This window comes from Mustelus asterias, chromosome 15 (genome assembly GCF_964213995.1).
Source record: "Mustelus asterias chromosome 15, sMusAst1.hap1.1, whole genome shotgun sequence".
Taxonomy (NCBI): Eukaryota; Metazoa; Chordata; class Chondrichthyes; order Carcharhiniformes; family Triakidae; genus Mustelus; species Mustelus asterias.
Window position 1 is genome coordinate 31,214,467 of NC_135815.1, and position 15,628 is coordinate 31,230,094.

The 15,628-nt window shown below is 44.9% G+C and overlaps 1 protein-coding gene across 3 annotated transcripts in view; it reads right to left on the bottom strand.

Moving 5' to 3' along the window:
• Positions 1-15,293, bottom strand: part of mta3 (metastasis associated 1 family, member 3) — a 233,063-nt gene extending 217,770 nt beyond the window's left edge. The window contains exons 1-2 of one of the 3 annotated variants that reach the window (XM_078229698.1): positions 15,002-15,282; positions 9,086-9,153 (exon numbers count right to left, since the gene is read on the bottom strand). In XM_078229698.1, coding sequence (XP_078085824.1) covers positions 9,086-9,153; positions 15,002-15,029 — 96 coding nt within the window. In that variant the 5' untranslated portion in view covers positions 15,030-15,282. Of the gene's footprint in view, positions 1-9,072; positions 9,154-15,001 lie in introns of all 3 variants that reach the window. The other 2 variants (XM_078229697.1, XM_078229699.1) reach the window with 2 other exon arrangements.
• Between the last annotated feature and the right edge of the window lie 335 nt (positions 15,294-15,628).

Genomic DNA, 15,628 nt, shown 5'->3' on the forward strand with positions numbered 1-15,628 from the left:
AAAGAAGCACCAACAAAATGGAGTTCATTAAGTTTCAGAGTAAAAAAGTGGCAATACAGAAACAGAGGAAGCCTGAACAGTGCGCGGCAACCCACCATAACCCAGTGTTATTAGTGTGGTGGGAAAAGGTAGCATAAATGGAGAAATTATCCCACCAAAATTGCAGAGTGAAATGGGTCATTTTAAAGCAGTGTGTCATCGCCAAGAAGTTTACGTTGAAGAAACAAATAGAAAAATCCGCAAAAGGTTAAAAGAAAACAACAAATTGAAGATATTAATGATTGAGGACTTCTGGGTGAGATAAAAGTGTCAACATCCTGGAGTGCCGTAATTTTAGTCAATGGACAAAAAACATAATTTAAACTGGACACTGATGCTGCAGTTTTGGTTCTTTCCAACACTGAGCCATGTTTGGAATGAGATCTCCTTCAATCATCAAGAGGCATATAACTTAAAATCATGGGTGAGATGACTGGAACACTTCAAAAGAGAGGAGAAACACCAAACTCTTACATGTAAAACAGAAGGATTATTCACATTTAAGTGGAAGTTCTTGTACTGATCTACAATTGATCTACAGAGTGGAGGAATTGGAAAACTAAGAGCAGTCTAAAGATTTTATGCTGAATTTCCATTGTTCAAAGGGCTTGGGAAGCTGAAAATAGCTTATCACATCACCTTTGGCTCAAAGCAAAGTCAGTGTGTCTGTTCACATTGAGGGAAGCTCCTCACCCACTTCTGCAGCAGATAAAACAGGAAATTGACTCAAATGTTACAACGGGGAGTAATCTCACCTGTAACAAAGCCTACAAGTTGGTGTTCAGGTATGGTTCCATTACTGAAATCAAACGGATCGTTAGAATCTGTGTAGATCTCATAAAGTTGAATAAAGTTGTTGAAAGGGAAATTTGTCCAATGTCATCTGTGGATGAGAGTCTGGCGAAGCTGGGAAAGATTTTGATTTTCACTAAGCTAGACACGAATATTGACTTTTGGCAATTACACTGAGAGGATGAATTCAAATAACTTACAATATTTGGGAGAGATTGCTTTATCAGATTACCTTTTCATGTCATATCTGCACCTGAGATTTTTCATCAGATAATGACATGTACCCTGGAAGAATCGGAGGGAATAATTTACCACATGGATGATATCCTAATCCATGGTTCCACTACAAACAAGCATGATGCCAGAATGAGGGCTGTGCTACAATATCTACAAGCAAATGTGGGCTCTCGCAACCCACCATTAAATTCCTAGGACATATTACATAAACGTCAGGGGCCAGTGCAGATCCTCAGAAAACTAAAACGATCAAAGAATTTCCACCTTCTCGAAATGTCACAGAGCTCCAGTGATGGGAACAGTGAAGAAAGTAGGGAAATTATTACCTAACTTGGTAAACTTGAATGAAGTGGTACATCAGCTGCTAAAACAGGACCAAGTTTGGTTCTGGCAAGAAGCCCAACAGATGTTTAAAAAGATCAAGGAAATGTTAAAATCACAGGCACATTGGCTCATTTTGATCCAGATCTGTTGGCGCAGATGCATCATGGACAGGACTGGATGCTGTACTTTTCCTGACTCAAAGGGATGGTAAACATAGACTGGCGCACTATGCATCTCACTCTTAGCCTGAAACAAAACAGAGCTCTGGAGTAATTGAAAATGATGTGTTAGCTGTTACCCGGGCTTGTGAAAAGCTTACAGACTATGTCCTGGGTCTTAAATTCACAACTGACTGAGGTGGGCCACAAAGTTTGGTTTCTCTATTGAATACGAAAGATTTAGCAAAGGTGCTGCCAAGGGTGCAAATATTTCAAACGAGTTTGATATGATTTGATGCTACAAGGGAAGAAACAGACCACAGCGAATGTGTTGTCACGTATTGCTTTAGCTAGGCCAGAACAAGAGAAATAAATTTTGTTGAAGAGACCTTTACTTCACTAACAAATATCTACCAGCCATAACACTATGCTTAAATGAGATCAGAAATGCACAAATGTTACAATCAGTCAGATTTCGCCAGATAGTACATGAACTATCAGACCCCAAACGTGGAGAATCAGTGTGGATTCGTAATCGACCTCATCAAGACCAAGTTCTTGAGAAAACGCCACACCCATGATCCTATTTTGTAGAGTCAGAAAACGGTACAGTGCAAAGGAACAGGAGTGTAGTAGTTTTTACAAGGAGGGAATCTTTTACAGAATTGATCAGTTCTTCCGGAGACCTGGAGTACGACCTGAACTATGAACTGGCATCCTCTGACAATTGATGAAAGCAAAACGCTGCGGATGCTGGAATCTGAAACGAAAACAGAAAATGCTGGAGAAACTCAGCAGGTCTGACAGCATCTGTGGAGAGGGAATGGAGCCAGCATTTTGAGTCTGGAAGATCCTTCGTTAGAGCTCAAATAAAGGGTCATCCAGACTCAAAACATTGGCTCTATTCTCCCTCCACAGATGCAGTTAGGACTGCTGAGTTTCTCCAGCATTTTCTGTTTTTGTTTTGATCCTCTAGCAATTCTTATCCTGACCAACAGAGTTCGAGAGAATGCATGTAGAGCTTGAATTCTCAATCTCCTCCGAGAGAGTTGAGAACACGGTTGGGTAGACGGCTTAAAGCCTCTGTGAATTAGAGGTTAATGATGTGGAGATGCCGGCGTTGGACTGGGGTAAACACAGTAAGAAGTTTAACAACACCAGGTTAAAGTCCAACAGGTTTATTTGGTAGCAATTTTGCTACCAAATAAACCTGTTGGACTTTAACCTGGTGTTGTTAAACTTCTTACTGAATTAGAGATTAAGTCAGACTTGGGGGGAAATGTCACGTGAAGGGATGATGTGAATACATAAATGAGACAGTTCACTTCATCTTGGGGAAGTGATGCAAGATCACATGATTGGGTTCTCCCTGATCACATGATTGGGTTCTCCCTGGCAGCCTCGTGGCAAGAATGAAGTTTCATTCTGCTTGTAGTTATTCTTTGTTCTATTCTGAATAAAGTTGATGTCAAACCCCACCTCGGCAGACTCCAATAATAGCCATTAATGGCACCTCAAACACAAGAACATTAGAAAAAGGTCATAAATCTTTGGAATTCCCTACTCCAGAGGGTTAAGGGTACGCCACCATTGAATATATGTAAGGCTGAGACAGACAGATTTTTGGTGTCTCAGGGAGTCAAGAGATATGGGGAACAGCTGGGAAAGTGGAATTGAAACCCTCGATCAGCCATGCTCATACTGAATGACAGAGCAGGCTTGATAGGCTGTTGTTTTTTCTTTTAACAATAATGTCCCAGGGAACCAGGCAAGTTAACATGCCCCAGCGCTGTCAGACTCATTCTTTCGTTTCTGCATCCCTCTCTTAACATGACTTTTTCCTCAATCCCTAATTATATTTTGGCAAAACTTGGAAAGTTCTGCAAATACAGCAAATGCAGTCAGCCATCATCTTTAATTTAGTTTGTTTATTTATTTTTCTTATGTTTAAAAACGAACTGTTGCATGTTTGTGATGTGTGTCACTGGTTAGCCCATGCTGTTTTAATTGTTCACTAACTTCAAACTTATTACAAATACAAAACATTTACCCATCAAAAGTGCAAATAATCCATTGGAAACATTTTACCCGCAGCCAAATAATTCATTTATATCTCTACTGATAAGTAATTTCCTATCCAGCATCCTCAACAAAGGGATCAGACCTTCAACTACTCAAAGGTAAACCAAGCAGCAGACAGATTTTTCTATCATATTCTATTTCACGATCAGCTGACATGGAGCTGACCATCTAACAAAATAGGACTGACAGTGCTATTTCCTTGCGCTTCACCCATTTCACACGAGTAACACTTCATCACTGTAAAATGCTCTGACCGAGGAACATCAAAACTCTCTGAACTGTGTCACATGAATTCACGGAAGTCGTAATCATGGAATTCTATCAGTCTCCAGTTACATTGAATCCCACAGTTTTAATCATCAGTGTGGAATCCAGTAACAGGAATGCAAACAACATTTTGTGCTAGTTGGTAAATATGTGCAGAGTCTTCAAGGAAGTGCTAAACATGGCTAGAATGCCATCACCAAGACCCATGAAAGGAGGACTCTGATTATTCCGACACCACTAAAAACTTGATCTAACTTGCATTTGTATAGCATCTTTAACATAGAAAAGTGTTCTAAAGAGGCAAAAGGGATGACGGATCAGAAAGGTAATATTACTTGGGGTAGCCAAAAGATTCCTAAACGAGGGGAGTATGTTTAAAAATGGAAGGAGTTTAGGAAGAGAATTTCACCATATCAAGATAGCTTGTGCAACTCTTGGTATCCAGTGTCAAAATACTTGGAGATGCCTGAAGTCAAATATAGTATGCTGAACAAGGAAATATTACCGAATAGGCTTTAAACAAATATTTTATTGAAAGAAAAGTGTTACCATCTCACAAGAAAAAGTTTAAATCTCTCATTAACTTAGTACTGTGGAATGGTGATTATGTTCGCATTCATTTACAAACAAGGATCCACAAACAGCAAGAAAAATCCAACTGGGCCAATCACTGCCCCATCAGTGGGGTTATAACACTGGCATCTACCTAGCAATGTGGAAAATTGCCCAGGTATGTCCTCTACACAAAAAGCAGCACAAACACAACCAGGCCAATTACAGCCCCATCAATCTAATCTCGATCATCAGCAAAGTGATTGAGGGATCATCGACACTGCTATCAGGCGGCACTTACATAGCAATAACTGGCTCACTGACACTCCGTTTCGGTTCCATTGTGGCCACTTCACTCCTGCCCTCAGTACAGCTTTGGTCCAAACATAGGCAAAAGAGCTGAACTCAAGAGGTGAGGTGAAAGTGACGACCCTTGACATCAAGGCAGCATCTGACTGAATGTGGCATCAAGGAGTCCAAGCAAAACTGTAAAGACTGGAGTCAATGAGAATCAGAGGGAAAACCCTCCAGCAGTTGACGTTGTGTCTAGCACAAAGAAAGATGTTTGTGGTTGATGCAGATCAATATCTCAGTCCCAGGATATCGCTGCAGGGGTTCCCCAGGTTAGTGCCCTAGGCCCAACCATCTTCAGCTGCTTTATCAATGACCTCATAAGGTCAGAAATGGAGATGTTCGCTGATGATTTTGCAATGTTCAGCTCAGCCACACCACCCCCCACCCCCCAGGACAAAGGAGCCTACTTGAATGGCATCCCGTTCAGCAGCTTCAACATTCACCCCCTCCACCACCGACAAATAGTGTCAGCAGTGTGGACCATTTACAAGATGCAACGCAGCAGCTCACCAAGGCTCCTTTGACAGCACCTTCCAAACCCATGACCCCTACCACCTACAAGGACAAGGGTAGCTTGTCTTCCCTCCAAGTTACGCACCATCCTGATATCCATGGAAATACATCGCCATCCTTCACTATTGCTCGGTCAAAGTCTTGGAACTCCCTTCCTAACAATGTTGTAGGTGCACCAACATCAGATGGACTGCAGCGGTTCGGGGCAGCAACTCACCAGCACCTTAAGGGCAATAAAGCTAACCTAGTCAGCCACCCCGACAACCCGTGAACCAATAAAAAAACATCAATAGGAAAACAAAACCTGATCATTTGTTTTAGAGACATTGGTTAAGAGAACCTCCCTGCTTTTTTTCAAAAAATTGAACCTGAGGAGCAGACAGCACCTCAATTCAAAAAATGCTTTCTATTCGTGAAATGTAAGTACTGAAGTAGAAACTGTTGTCTAGGTTGCATGCTCAAACCTCTGAAATGCCAAGTGAACTCATGGCCTTCTGACTCAGAGGCAGGAGTGTTCCCACTACAACAAATCTGACATAATTGGAGACATGATGTGGAGATGCCGGCGTTGGACTGGGGTAAACACAGTAAAAAGTCTCACAACACCAGGTTAAAGTCCAACAGGTTTATTTGGTAGCACAAGCCACTAGCTTTCGGAGCGTTGCTCCTTCATCAGGTGAGTGGGATTTCAGTTCACAAACAGGGCATATAAAGACACAAACTACTACTAAATAACACAGACTACGCTGAGAGACTTTGCCGTCGCACCTCTCTCACACTCCTCAACTACCTCATACACCAGCTCTACAGCAAACGCCGCATCCTGGAAACCGAGATAGAGTCCATATTCTTAACTCGCGCCCAGGACGCAGACCAGCTGCGAAACTCTGCCAAGCAGACGAGACAAAGGAACTACGCCATCTACATGCACACCAAGAACAGGAAACTTGAGAAACTCGGCATCACCACCGGCAGCAACCAAGCCTCCACCAGTATCACAGTAGAAAACAGTACCACTGCAGGGAAGTCCATTGTCAACTTGTTGGACTACACACTTCAACCAGATGAAATCGAAGTTCTCAGCCGAGGGCTCAATTTCTGCTCCACCACCAAAATAGACCCCATCAGTCTCGCAGCAGACACAGAGGAATTCAGCAGGCGAATGAGGCTGAGGGAGTTCTTCCACAAACCCCAAGAGGCCAACAGCGAACACAGTGAGACAGCCAATGAACCGGAACAGCCGACAGCAACCGAAGAGGAAAGAGTCGAATTGGACTCCTCCGGAAGACCGCTGCCCTCGACTTGACATGTATGCCCAAGCCGTCAGGAGGTGCGTCAATGCCAGATTCATCAGCTGCACTCACAAAACAACCCCGAACATCACCCAAGCACAACGCAACGCCATCTGCGCTCTCAGGAGCAATCGCAACATTGTCATCAAACCAGCAGACAAAGGAGGGGCCATCTTCATACTGAACAGAACGGATTACTGCAAAGTGTACCGACAAATGAACAACGAAGAACACTGCAGACAGTTACTTGCAGATCCGACCAAAGAACACACCCGTCAACTCAACAGACTGATCAAGATATTTGATCCGGACCTTCAGAGCACCCTCCATGCTCTCATCCCACGTACTCCCCATGTTGGAGATCTCTACTGCCTCCCGAAGGTACACAAGGCAAACACACCCGGCCGTCCCATCGTATCGAGCAATGGGACCCTGTGCGAGAACCTCTCTGGCTATGTCGAGGGCATCCTGAAACCCATTGCACAAAGAACCCCCAGCTTTTGTCGCGACACTACGGACTTCCTACAGAAACTCAGCACACATGGAGCAATTGAACCAGGAGCATTCCTCGTCACAATGGATGTCTCGGCACTCTACACCAGCATCCCCCACGACGATGGCACTGCTGCAACTGCCTCAGTACTCAACGCCGACAACTGCCAATCTCCAGATGCAATTTTACAACTCATCCGCTTCATCCTGGACCACAATGTCTTCACCTTCAACAACCAGTTCTTCATCCAGACACACGGAACAGCCATGGGGACCAAATTCGCACCTCAATATGCCAACATCTTCATGCACAGGTTCGAACAAGACCTCTTCACCGCACAGGACCTTCAACCGATGCTATACACTAGATACATCGATGACATTTTCTTCCTTTGGACTCATGGTGAACAATCACTGAAACAACTATATGATGACATCAACAAGTTCCATTCCACCATCAGACTCACCATGGACTACTCTCCGGAATTAGTTGCATTCTTGGACACACGCGTCTCCATCAAGGACGGTCACCTCAGCACTTCACTGTACCGCAAGCCCACGGGTAACCTCACGATGCTCCACTTCTCCAGCTTCCTCCCTAAACACGTTAAAGAAGCCATCCCCTACGGACAAGCCCTCCGTATACACAGGATCTGCTCAGATGAGGAGGATCGCAACAAACACCTCTAGACGCTGAAAGATGTCCTCATAAGAACAGGATATGGCGCTCGACTCATCGATCGACAGTTCCGACGTGCCACAGTGAAAAACCGCACTGACCTCCTCAGAATACAAACACGGGACACGACGGACAGAATACCCTTCATCGTCCAGTACTTCCCCGGAGCGGAGAAGCTACGACATCTTCTCTGGAGCCTTCAACATGTCATTGATGAAGACGAACATCTCGCCAAGGCCATCCCCACACCCTCACTTCTTGCCTTCAAACAACCGCACAACCTCAAACAGACCATTGTCCGCAGCAAACTACCCAGCCTTCAGGAGAACAGTGACCACGACACCACAGAACCCTGCCACAGCAACCTCTGCAAGACATGCCGGATCATCGACACGAATGCCATCATCTCACGTGAGAACACCATCCACCAGGTACATGGTACGTACACTTGCAACTCAGCCAATGTTGTCTACCTGATACACTGCAGGAAAGGATGTCCCGAGGCATGGTACATTGGGGAGACCATGCAGACGCTATGACAACGGATGAATGAACACCGCTCGAATCACCAGGCAAGAGTGTTCTCTTCCTGTTGGGGAACACTTCAGCGGTCACAGGCATTCGGCTTCTGATCTTTGGGTAAACATTCTCCAAGGCGGCCTTCACGACACACGACAACGCAGGGTCGCTGAGCAGAGACTGATAACCAAGTTCCACACACATGCGAACGGCCTCAACCGGGATCTTGGGTTCATGTCACACTATCTGTAACCCCCACGACTTGTCTGGGCTTGCAAAATCTCACTAACTGTCCTGGCTGGAGACAATACACATCTCTTTAACCTGTGCTTACCGCTCTCTCCACTCACATTGTATGTACCTTTAAGACTTGATTACCTGTAAAGACTCGCATTCCAACCATTATTTTGTAGATTGAGTTTGTGTCTTTATATGCCCTGTTTGTGAACTGAAATCCCACTCACCTGATGAAGGAGCAGTGAGCGCTCCGAAAGCTAGTGGCTTGTGCTACCAAATAAACCTGTTGGACTTTAACCTGGTGTTGTGAGACTTCTTACTATAATTGGAGACAAGCAGTTACATAAAGTAGTACTAAACAAAACAGTGTCATGCCCTGGATGTTCTTACATGCTTTGTGACAGCTGGAGTAGCCAGAACAGGCAAAAAGGTTGCTACAGATTTCATGCCTTCTCAGTTACTAGTATCCTATGGCCTAGAAAGTACAATGATGGGAAAAATTATAGAGTGAATTACCTTCAAAAAACTTACGCACACATTTAAAATACCTTATTGAGTTCTTCTATTCTTCTTATTAAGTAAGGATTACTGGAAGAGTTTTCAAAGTAAACATAGTCTGTAACAAAAAAAGATTAAATCCAGTGAAGTCACATAAACATTCCAACAACACTGTTTCCATACAAAGAACAAAGAACAGTACAGCACAGGAAACAGGCCCTTCGGCCCTCCAAGCCTGTGCCGCTCCTTGGTCCAACTAGACCAATCGTTTCTATCCCTCCATTCCCAGGCTGCTCATGTGACTATCCAGGTAAGTCTTAAACGATGTCAGCGTGCCTGCCTCCATCACCCTACTTGGCAGCGCATTCCAGGCCCCCACCACCCTCTGTGTAAAAAACATCCCTCTAATATCTGAGTTATACTTCGCCCCTCTCACCTTGAGCCCGTGACCCCTCGTGAACGTCACTTCTGATCTGGGAAAAAGCTTCCCACCTTTCACCCTATCTATCCCCTTCATAATCTTGTACACCTCTATTAGATCTCCCCTCATTCTCCGTCTTTCCAGGGAGAACAACCCCAGTTTACCCAATCTCTCCTCATAGCTAAGGCTCCGCGTACAACTCTCTAAAGGCTCTGTAGTTAAGGACCAAAATTTCTTGATCTCCATTCTGGTAGTAACAGAGCACGTGCCAAAAATGACCACAGCACTACTAAGTTAAGAAGAATTCAATCATCCAGTTTCCGCCCCCCCCTGCTGACCTGGTGACTGAAGTGAAGATACATTTGAGCTTGGTTCTGATGGCTTCCGTTATAAGCCAAACAGGCCTCAACCCCAAGGGCCCTTACATTTAAAAAAAACCTATCAACACTCTGGGCGATACACTCTTTTAGCACCTCCACTTGCATCAAGTCCTTTGTATATGATAATTGGGGTTCTGAGAGTTCAATTATAACATTTCATAAACTTGGCTTGTATTCCCCTGAGTATTGAGGGGGTAACCTGATTGAGATGTTCGAAATGTTGAAAGGACTTTCTAGATAGAAACCATGGTGGGGGACTTTGGTGGGGGAAATCAAGACATGTGAGCATAATCTTAAAATTAGAGTTCGGTCATTCAGGAGGACTTTTGTAATTTTCTAACCCAAAAGGCAACAAATGTTTAGACAATTCGAGTTTTCAAGATTGAGATCAACAGATTTTTGTTCGGCAAGGGGATCAATGAAGATAGCGCAATGCAGGTTAATAGATTTGAGCAACAGATCAGACATGAATCTGATTGCATCCAGCATCCCTGATGATCATATGTGCAGAGGGTGTCCAAATGCAGCTTCTAGCACACCAGATTTCAGAGCTGGAGCTGCGGTGGACTCACTGTGGAGTATCCACAATATTGAGCAAGTTGTGGATAGCACGTATAGCAAGGCAGTCACACCACAGGAAAGGATTGCATAGGCAGAAAGGGAATGGCTGACCATCAGGAACAGTAAAAGACTCAAGAAGGCAATGCAGGAGTCCCCTCTGGTCCTCCCCCTCTCAAACAGAATACCGCTTTGGATACTGTTGGGGGATGGCCTCTCAGGGAAAAGCAGCAGCAACCAAGTTCAAGGCACCATGGGTGGCTCTGCTACTCAGAGGGGTGGGAGTAAAACGAATGGCAGGGCTATAGTGATAGGAGATTCAGCAGTAAGGGGCACTAACAGACGCTTCTGTGGCTGCAAACATGAATCAAGGATGGTATGTTGCCTCCCTGGTGCCAGGGTCCGGGATGTCACAGAGCAGCTGCAGGGCATTCTGGAGTGGGAAGGTGAACGGCCAGTGATCGTGGTACACATTGGTACCAACGACATAGGTAAACTAAGGGATGAGGACTTTCAAGCTGAGTACAGAAAGTTAGGAAATAAATTAAAATGCAGGACCTCAAATGTAGTAATCTCAGGATTACAGTTCCACGGGCTAGCAAGAGCAGGAATAAGAGGATAGACCAAATAAACACGTGGCTGGAGAGATGGTGTAGCTGGGAGGGATTCAGATTCTTGAGTCACTGCAACCGGTTCTGGGGAAGGTGGGACTTGTACAAACCAGACAGGCTGCACCTAGGCAGAGCTGGGACCAATGTCTTTGAATTTTGCTAGTTCTGTTGGGGAGTATTTAAACTAGTGTAGCAGGGGGATGGAATCCCAGGAGTAAGATCAGATAGATCAGATTCAAATCAGGAAAATGAAGGTAGAACATTAGCTAGTGACGTAGAAAATGTAGTGATAGACTTGCAATTACAGGAGAAGTAAAGTTTAAAAAGTATCCAGCAAAGGAAATTGACAGGTTAAATTGTTTATATTTCAATGGAAGGAGTATGACAAACAAGGTAAATATGTTAAAGGCTCAGGTAGACACATGGCAGCTGGATGTTAAAGGCATCAGGTAGACACATACCATCCCAATGAGGGAGAAACATTCATGCAGTGTGTCCAGGAAAGTTTTTTCAATCAGTTAGTGACAAACCCAACAAGAGGAGATGCAATTCTAGACCTAGTCTTGGGGAGCGAGAAAGGGCAAGTGGGTGAAGTGACAGTTGGCGACCACATCAGGAATAGTGATCACAATGCAGTTAGATTTAGCATTACCATGGGAAAGGACAGAGATAAAGCAGGAGTAAAAGTTTTGAACTCGGGGAAGGCAAATTTTGCAGCAATGAAAAAGTACTTGGCTGAGGTGAACTGGACAGCACTGCTGGAGGATAAATCAGTAGAAAATCAGTGGGAAGCACTAGAAAGCGAGATCCTACATGTACAAAATGGACATGTCCCGTCCAAAATAAGAGTCATAATGTCAAATCTAGACCCTCCTGGTTGTCTAGAATAATACAGGAGAAGACCAAACAGAAAATGAAAGCATATAAGTACTGCACTAAACAAATATAGGAAGTGCAGGAACAAAAAAGGGAAATAAGGAAATCAAAGAAAAGGCATAAAAAAAATAAGCAAGTAATGTTAAAGAAACACAAAGATGTTTTTACCAATATATTAATGATAAAAGGTTAGTTAAGGAAAAAGTGGGATCTATCAGAGATAAAGGAGGGAACTTATGTGTAGATGCAGAGGCTGTGGGAAGGGTTTAAAATGATTATTTTGTCTGTGTTTACAAAAGGGATGATGCACATATAATAGTCCAGGAGAAACAGTGAGATATTGGATGGGATAATCATAAAAGAGCAAGTACTCAAAGGGTTAGAATCCTTAAAAGTTGATAAGTCGCCAGGACCAGATGGATCATTTCCGAGGCTGCTGAAGGAGGTTGGGGAGGAAATAGCAGACGCTCGGAAGACGATTTTCCAATCCTATTAGATACAGGGGAGATACTGGAGGACCGGAGAAATGCAAACCTAATTCCACCGTTGAAAAAAGGATTGAAAGAAATGCCAAACAATTTAGGCCAGTTAGTCTTACATCGGTGTTGGGTAAAACAGTAGAATCAATCCTGAGAGATAGGATTAACTGTCACATAGAAAGGCATGGACGAGTCAGGCATGGTCAGCACGGATTTGTTAAAGGAAGGTCTTGCCTCAAAAATTTGATTTAATTCCTTGAGGAAGTGAAAAGAAGGGTTGATGAAGGTACTGCAGTGGGTATTGTGTACTTGGATTTTAGCAATGCGTCTGACAAGGTCCCACATGGCAGACTGGTCAAAAACTTAAATGCCTATGGATGCAGTGTAAAGTGGCAAACTGGATAAAAAGTTGGCTTAGTGACAGGAAACAAAGGGTAATGGTCAATGGATGCCCTTAAGAATGGGAAGTTGCTACAGGTGTATTCCACAGGTCTCGCTGTTGGGACCCTTACTGTTTGTATTATATATTAACTCCAAAACAATATAGATGGGTTGGTTGAGTGGGCAGTAAAGTGGCAGCTGGAGTTTAACATAGAGAAGTGTGAGGTAATGTATTTAGGGAGGTCAAACAGCTATTAGGAATACACAATAAATGTGAATATACTAAGGGGGTAGATGAAGTGAGAGATCTTGGCACACAGGTACACAGGCAGCAATTCAAGTAGACAAGTTGTAAAGAAGGCATATGGAATGGGTTACTTTCATCGGCGAAGATATAGAATATAAAACTAAGAATTGAATGTAGGAATTGTATGAAACACTGGTGAGGACACACCTGGAATATTGTGTGCAGTTCTGGTCACCGCACTACAGGAAGGACGTAATTGCTCTGGAGAGGGTGCAGAGGAGGTTTACAAGAATGTTGCCAGGGCTGGAAAAGTGTAGCTATGAGGATAGATTGGACAGGTTGGGGTTATTTTCCTTCAAACAAAGAAGGCTGAAGGGTGACTTGATTGAGGTGAAGAGATAGAGTGAATAGGATCAAATTGTTTCCCTTGGCGGAGAATTCTAGAACCAGGGAAAATAGATTCAAGATAAGTGCCAGAAGGTGTAGAAGCACATAAGGAAGAACTTTTTTTATGCAGAGAGTGGTGGGTGTCTGGGATTTGCTGCCCAACTTGGTGGTGGAGGCAGAGACCCTAAACTCTTTTAAAAAGTACCTGTATCTGCACCTTGAGTGCTATAAGCTACAGGACTATGGGCTCAGTGCAGGAGATTAGAAAGGGCACATGGGTGTCCTTGCGCTAGATGGACAAGATGGACCAAATGGCCTCCTTCTGTGCTGTAACTTTTCACAAGTTCTATGGAAAAAAATAAATGCAAACCAAGCTTAAAGGGATGAATGGCCTCCTGTTGTTCTCAATGCTCCCACTTAGGTGAACAGCATTAATTTGCAGGGGGTGGGGGGGCTAAAATCAGATTAATGGACTGCACTCACAACATCATTGGCTTAATGGGAAGCAAAGTGACAAAAAACATCTATAACCTTTTTCCCCTAATTGAACACGACACATTTGAAATTCCAATATTCATACAACAACAACAAAAACACATTGACAAGATTTAACTTTTTCCCTTTGCTTAAAATGTATTTTTAGCCACCATCCCCATCCTCATGTTGTTGGGACACCGGTTGTTCCTTCCCCTCCAGCCCTTGGCCCTGACATAAAAGATTTTCTCTCTCACACACAAGCTGTTAAATAAATGGCTGTCTGAAAAAATCTCTGGGTCGATGAGAGAGAGAGAGAGAGAGGTGGGTGGGAGATCAATCAAGCCAGCGGGCATGATGTACAGGTTAACAGAAAACAGGGTGGTTGCCAAAGGCAAGAAAGAGGTTATCTATCTATCTATCTGCGCAAAGGTGGGTGATGCAGCTATTTTGGGGGTTAATTCTTTTTAAAGGGGAAAGAAAAAAGGTACTTGGGAAGATGACTTGAAATAAAATGTGGCTCTCTTTTTTTTTAGCCTTTTGTTTTTTTTGGGGGGGGAAGGGGTGCACAGTTTCACTGGGTTTGGATGGATGTGGGAAGAGGGGGTGATTATTTGGGTGGGAGGGGGGGGTGGCTTTTGTTCTGCCATTAAAAAGGGAGAAGGGGGGGGGGGGGGCAGAGGCAACCCTGGCTTTGGGAGGTACAGGCCTAACATTGAGGGTAAGTGTCACTTCGCCATTTTCCTCTCCTGATAAGAAGTGTGTGTGTGTTTGATGAGGAGTCACTGACCCTCCTCACTCCCTTCCTCACACACACACACCGCCTTAACACACAACTAATAAAAAAAAGTCAAACAACCACTTCACACAACTTTGCAAAAATATTAAAGAGTTTTTTTTTGGTGGTGAGGAAAGAGAGGGGAGAGGGGGGGGTTGGAAATCTTCGATCAACTGAGTCCTGAGAGGCTGAACTTTCCCACTTGTATTTTCTTCATGATATTTAAGTATTATCCGGATCTGGAGGAGGGGAATTAATAAACAATCGTGTCGGCGAGTCTTTGGTTATTATTTTTAAAAAGAAAACAAATTGATCACCTCCTCCCCCCCCCCCCCCGCCCCATTTCAATCAATAAACAAACAGCCGCCACCTACCTCCGACCCTGTACATATTTGCCGCCATTCCGCCCCCTCTATTACTGGGCGCTGTTTGATTTTTTTTTGTGCCCCCGGTTGGTGAGGAGCTGATGTTGGAGGCGAGCTCCCGAGGGGGGCGGGGGTGTGTGTGTGGGGATGGGGTGGGGTGGGGGGGGAGGCGGTGCCTCTCCCGGTTTCCTGCCTCTCGGGGTTGTTCACAGGGAGGGAGGCTGCCCGCCCGCCAGCCAGCCCGGGAGAGCTTCCTGCTCCTGCCGCCGTCGCCACCTCCCGCTGCTGAGTGGCGGAACCCTGGCCCAAAAGGGGGAGGGGAGGGGGGGGCACTCGGCGACCTGGCTCCCCTCCCCCCGGTCACCCCTGATCACCCCTCCTCCCCCACCCCCTGGTCACCCCTGATCACCCCTCCCCCTCACCCCCCTGATCCCCCCCATCCCCCCTGATCACCCCCTCCCCACTCACCCTCCCATCACCCCCTCCCCACTCACCCTCCCATCACCCCCTCCCCACTCACCCTCCCATCACCCCCTCCCCACTCACCCTCCCATCACCCCCTCACCACTCACCCACCCCCTGATCACCCCTCCTCCCCCACCCCCTGGTCACCTCTGATCACTCCTCCCCCTCACC